The 612-nt window shown below is 55.2% G+C and overlaps 1 protein-coding gene across 1 annotated transcript; it reads left to right on the top strand.

Moving 5' to 3' along the window:
* Window positions 1-132: 132 nt before the first annotated feature.
* On the top strand, window positions 133-530 carry LOC107125427 (eukaryotic translation initiation factor 3 subunit C-like; the record flags this gene model as incomplete). The annotated part of the gene is made up of 2 exons (XM_015428850.1): window positions 133-289; window positions 427-530. Coding segments are annotated over 2 exons (261 nt in total), but the record flags the coding sequence as incomplete, so codon positions are not given.
* Between the last annotated feature and the right edge of the window lie 82 nt (window positions 531-612).

The following is a 612-nucleotide window of genomic DNA, read 5'->3' on the forward strand; positions in this document are numbered from 1 at the left end:
AGGGGCTCCACATGCACTGTGGGAAACCCAGCTCACAGCAAAACATATGGCTTAGTTCAGACCTTGGGGCTTCAGGCTCTCAAGGTTAAAAAGAATAAGCTTATTTTAATCCATCTTCTGCTCTCCGATCAGAACTGGAACGGAAGAGGATAAGAGAGTTCTGGAGAAGAAGCGTGAGGAGAAGGCCAAGAAGAAGCAAGACCGCAAATCCAAGAGATACGAGGACGATGAGGATGACAACGAAAGTGGCGAGTGGGAGAAGGTCAAGGGCGGCGTCCCGCTGGTCAAGGTAAGGCAGGCACGGCCGGGGGTCCCCTCCGGGCAGCCGAGGGACTGGCAGCGGGGTGCAGCATCCTTCTGCTGCCTCTTCCTTTTCGTTGCCCCTCACCGCCTAGTGTTAACCACTCTGCCTTTTTCTTCCCGCAGGAGAAGCCCAAGATGTTTGCCAAAGGCACAGAGATCAACCACGCGGTGGTGGTGAAGAAGCTCAATGAGATCCTCCAGGCCCGGGGAAAGAAAGGCACGGATAGGTGAGAGAAGGGAGGCTCGGATGTTGCCCAAGGGAGGGGGTTGCCTCCTTTGATATCCCAGACTACCAAACTGCCTCCTGGC

Source organism: Gekko japonicus, unplaced genomic scaffold (genome assembly GCF_001447785.1).
Source record: "Gekko japonicus isolate JY-2015 unplaced genomic scaffold, Gekko_japonicus_V1.1 scaffold71480, whole genome shotgun sequence".
In the NCBI taxonomy this organism is placed as follows: domain Eukaryota; kingdom Metazoa; phylum Chordata; class Lepidosauria; order Squamata; family Gekkonidae; genus Gekko; species Gekko japonicus.